The following is a 5344-nucleotide window of genomic DNA, read 5'->3' on the forward strand; positions in this document are numbered from 1 at the left end:
TCTTTCAGCAAATTTAACAGCTTCCAAGATAGTGAAGGCCAGATTGCACAACCACAAAAGCAGAAAGTTAATGAGATGATTCCAAAATGACAGAGCATTGAAGTATCTCTGCAAAGGTAGGCTAATGAGACTCAGAGCCCCAATTTCATTGTGAATAGTAAATATAAGAATAGCAACAAGCTGAAGAACAATGTTTGGTCCTGTCCCCCACATGCCCCCTGTAGCCAGAACATTGTAGCTCACCTAACAAAATAATGTTTAGTTGAACATTGCAGCCAGTGCTGCTGTGCAATTATTCACCACATACCAGAAACTTGAACTATGCAGCCCTCTTGACATTTCAAGAAAAATTTGTGGGATAATGTCTTCGTATTGCTTCTGTGAAGTTAAAGCTCTTTCCAATGCTGTAGCAGGCTCCAGAATGTATAACTGGAAAAGCTAAAACCAATTCTCCAAGCATTTCAACCTCAAACATAAACATATGCTCGGCCAAGCCAATGAAGCGTGATACAGAAGCACTGATCCTCCTTTGTAAACTATCAATACATAGGGTAAGGCGTAAAATTTCTTTGCCATATGTCCCACTCCTGTAAGAAAACAAAAATGATGGCCAATAATACAGGTGATAAACTTCCTACGTTGAACAACACCCAACTTTCTTTGTTCCCTTGGCATCATTACTATGAACACTAATAGGTTCACCTTGCCTAGGACCAGGAGCAGGATCCTCTCCCACATCAACAGCCTTCTTGCTCACAACCCTATAGATTTGTGTAAGTATCTGAGTAGAAGCATTCTCTACATTTGTTGACTCCAAAGCAGATGTTTCCATGAAGTACAAATTCTCTCTTTGTGAGAATGCCTGGCCATCATCTGTGGGCACAACTCTTAGGTGCCGAAGATCTGACTTGTTTCCAACAAGCATTACCACTATGTTTGAGTCGGTGTGATCCCTTAGTTCTTCCAGCCACCTCTCAACATTTTCAAAAGTAACATGCCTTGTAATATCATAAACTAAAAGTGCACCAACTGCACCACGATAATATGCACTTGTAATTGCTCTATACCTTTCTTGGCCAACCGTGTCCCAAATCTGAGCCTTGAGCACCTTTGAGTTGACATGGATGCTGCGAGACGAACCTGGGTGTTGCAAGGGTTTGGCCAAGTTACCCGAGCTCAGATGGAAAAGACACAGGAAACTCGGCTGTTTCTGTTTGGCTCACAACAAAGAAAAGCACCTGTGGTAAGCTTGCATTCGCCTTTGTGTGACCTGTATTTGGAAGCCTTCTCAAAACTCCAGTAGGCTATGCTTTTTTTTTTCACTTTCCCAGCTGCCTTTTCAAACACAATATTTGTATTCAGACCCTCTTGCTGGTTTTGAAACAAAGTTGGAAGCCTTTGCCATTTCAATGGATTTCTGCACCTTTGCCCTCCTATTAAGAAGGCTCTACACATGAGAAGTTCGGAATGTCCCCACTCCTTTGCAGAGGGATCCATCAGAAAATTGGGAAGCCTTCTTTAGTTTATGAGAATTCTAGATCTCCATCTTATCCTCCATGTTGGCATCAGGATAACTCTGCCATAGGCCTTCCATCTCTAAGCAGTGATTCACCATCCGGTTGTGATATTGTCTCACATGATGATAATGCTCTTTCCTCTGCAGGCATCTTAGGACTTCCTGGTACCTCGCTGCTTGGGGATGATAGAGGCTAGCTTTCAGAAGCTCATGCAATTCTACTAGAGGGCGCCTTCTTTCCTTTCTGAAGATGCGACTGTAAATCCAGAGGAGCACGATGAAGTTCTAGCTGTTTTGGCATATGAGAATCAAAATGCTTGTGCTTTGTGTGGCGAACTCCACACCAATGGTGGACTTGGACTCGAGGCTGAACTCGTTGCGTGTGAAGCGTGAGAGGAGGTTGGACTTGCCGACACCAAAATCCCTTATCAGCACCACTTTGAACAGATGGCCAAGATGGACTACATGCACCAACTGTGCGCTTGCACTATCCGAATGGGGAGTATTCAATTGCTCCCAAAGTTGTAGAGGCTTCCCTTTGCAATCATATATAGAATTAGCCCCAACCTCGAGGTGCAGATTTTGCTAGTTTGCTCATGAGAGAGCTAGAGCACTGATAAGAGATCTGTGGCAAGGAAGCGTCGATTTTTAGAATGCAATACTGCTTTTGGGCTGTAGACAGCAGGCGTAGTAAGGCTTTTTGCTATGGTCTTCAAGAAAGCTGCCATCCCCCTATGGTACTCCATCACTGCCCCTTTCTTATAGCTCCTGTGTGTCTTCCAAGAAAGTTGCCATCTCTGCTTGTGTACCTAAAAAGTAGGGTTCATTGTTGGAAAATGAGACCAGATTTGGGGGAAAGGAGAGAGAAAGGAAGGATCTAAAAAAAACTAAGCTCTGATACCAAGTGTAATGAAGGAGACCTAGGAGAGAGAAGGAGAGAAGGAAGAGACTGCAGAGAGGAGAGAGAAAGAGGAAGAAGATGAGAGAAGAAGAGAGAGAAAGACTAGCACAAGAGAGAGAAAGACAGGAAAAGAGAGAGAAAGAGGAGGGAAGCCATGAAAGCTAGCAGGGAGGATAAAAGAGAGACTTGATTATTGATAACTGGTGCCCTAATTGGGTCTCTCAACACCTTATATACCCTGTCAATATAACTGGGTATTCCCATGCTAACCCGTATCCTACCCATCTATCCCCACTCTTTTACACAAGCCCACATATGAGAAAGAGAATTAGCCACTATATTGTCTTTGCCTCTCGTATGATGATGTCAAAATCATAATTCTAGCTACCCACTGATGCTGCTTAGGAGTAAGATTGGACTAAGTAAGGAAATACTTAAGAACCTTGTGATCACTATGTACTTTGAATCGGCTGCCATACAAGTAATGGTGCAACTTCTTAATTGCATGCAAGATAGCCAACATCTCTTGGTCATAAACATTCATGGCCATTTCTTACGGCTCTCAAAGGCAATCACTCCATGCTCTTGTAACAAAATAGCCCCAATGCCACGGCCAGTAGCACCACACTGTATGGTAAATTCTTTGGAGAAGTCCGATCATACTAAAATAGGAGCAGATGTAAGGAGTCCCTTTAATTAATTGAAGCTGCTAACTGCAAGAGCATCCCAAAAGAAAGTCTTTTTCTTCAACCTATTAGTCAAAGGAGTTGCAATGGCCGCATAATGCTTGATGAATCGGCGATAGAATGAATATAAACCAAGGAATCCTCTAAGACAAGTAGTAGTAGTGGGTATTGGCCAATCTCTTATACATTGCACCTTCTTGGGATCTGCCTATATTCCTTTTTCACTGACAATATGTCCCAAGTATTCCACTTCAGTCTGCATGAAAGAATACTTCTTCTCCTTAGCAAAAAACATGTGATGTCTCAATACATCAAAAACCCTCCTATATGTGCCAAGTGATCCTGTAAAGTCTTACTGTAGATTAAAATGTCATCAAAGAACACTAAGACAAACTGAAAGAGAAAAGGTGGTAAAATCTTATTCATTAGGCTTTAGAAGGTAGCTAGAGTATTTGTAAGCCCAAATGGCATCACTAAGCAATGATAGAGCCCTCGATCTGTCCTAAAAGCAGTATTGACTTCATCACCCTCTTGCATGTGAATCTAATGATACCCTCATCTCAAATCAATATTCGTAAAGAATCGAGCCCCCTTGAGCTCATCAAGCAAATCATCAATCCTAGGTATCGGATACATGTTCTTCATTGTGATCTTATTAAGATCCATGGAGTTAATGTACATTTTGAAAGATCCATCTTTCTTTTTGACTAACAGAACTGGAGATGCATAAGGTGAAGAACTTGGTTCAATGAATCCCATCTCAAGAAGTTCCTTGATTTGCTTGGCTACTTCCTCTCATTCACACTTTGATAATCTATAAAGTGGCTTATTGATTGTCTTTGAGTTGGGCTCCAAATCAATAGGGTGATCTACTGCTCTCTTGGGAGACAATGAAGTTGGCACCTCAAACAAATCCCTATACTCCTCAAGAAGAGCTGTCAAGGCTAGATGGTTTGCTGAATTATTGGGCTGATCTTGCATCTCTTTATTCAAATGAAACACAAATATTTGTGAGTGCCTCTTGTATTCCCTTTTGAGTTGTTGAATGGTAATAAGTTGAAAATATGATCTATTAGGAATTCCCTGTAAATGGATGAGCTGTCCATTGAAGATAAACTCCTTAAAACGTGCAGGAAGCTCCAAGAAAGGGAAAAGAGAACTCCCTCTTTTCAAAGTAACCACAGTTTGTTCCCAAACTAATCCTGGCTAACTCTCCTTTACCTTAGTTACCTCCAGTTTTGCATGAAATTTGATGACGACCTGCCACTTTAGCCATCCTCCGCCATATTTGACCTTGGAGATCTCCAGATGTAGTCTCTTACTAACTATAGATGGTCTGCAGCACTCCACTAATCATTGCCTTGTACAATACTTGTCTGAAATTTATTTTGATGGAAGAAAATAGAACTAAAAATTTGAAGGAAAAAATGGATCAAAGACCAATGCTGTGATACCACTTGTGTGAAGGCTGGGTTTGGTCATGTGCTGAAGAGAAATAGAATTGTACCTTTTCCTCAACCTTCAAAGTTAATAGAGGCCCAATGACAACTTAATACAAAGGTTTTGGAGCTAATAGGAGATCCCATGCATCTTCAATGCATGGAAACACTAAAGGTTGGGACCAAAAATGCATATGAGGTGAAGTTTATCGAACTCAACAATTACTATTTAGTTTTGTACAAGGTGCAATCGGCAATGGTAATATACTACAATATGTTTGTTGAGGAATGTAATGGTAAATTGCAGTTTGTTATAAAATTAGATGAAAGTGAGGTCGTCAAAGGAGTAAATCTTGAAAGAGTAAGTGTAACTCTAATGAATAGAGCTTTACAATTCGACAAGAACAACCCAATGAACTTTAATGTTCAATTTGTAATGACCCCGTCAGGGTCTCGCATCCTGCATAGGAATCCCCCCCTTAATAATTGAAAATCATTGAAATTTTGTAAAATCTCCCTGTCATCGCCGATAGGAAGAGGGAGTGGTGATGATGTTGATGGGGAGAAAAAACACGACGATGGGAAGAAGGATGACGACGACGCTAAGGAGGGAGGGAAGGAAGCCGTTGATGATGACGGCGGAGACTGCAGACAAAGAGGATGAGCAAGGATATGATGATCACCATGAGGTGGTGATGAAATCGATAGGGGGGAGGGCACATGTGTGCCACTTCTCTTCCCCCCCACTATCTCACCCCCCCCCGCCCCCAATAATACCACCTCTCCCCCCCTTAAGGAGGAT

The 5344-nt window shown here is 41.7% G+C and overlaps 1 protein-coding gene across 1 annotated transcript; it reads right to left on the reverse strand.

The window, feature by feature from the left end:
• Positions 1-340: 340 nt before the first annotated feature.
• On the reverse strand, positions 341-2262 carry LOC148032659 (ras-related protein RABA1f-like). The gene is made up of 4 exons (XM_087683949.1): positions 2179-2262; positions 1826-1990; positions 639-1114; positions 341-587 (listed from the first exon to the last, which is right to left on the reverse strand). Exons 1-4 carry the CDS (start codon positions 2260-2262, stop codon positions 341-343), a joined length of 972 nt encoding a protein of 323 aa, XP_087540075.1.
• Between the last annotated feature and the right edge of the window lie 3082 nt (positions 2263-5344).

This window comes from Lygodium microphyllum, chromosome 8, assembly GCF_053477565.2.
Source record: "Lygodium microphyllum isolate KBCC chromosome 8, Lygodium_microphyllum_v1.1.10, whole genome shotgun sequence".
NCBI lineage: Eukaryota > Viridiplantae > Streptophyta > Polypodiopsida > Schizaeales > Lygodiaceae > Lygodium > Lygodium microphyllum.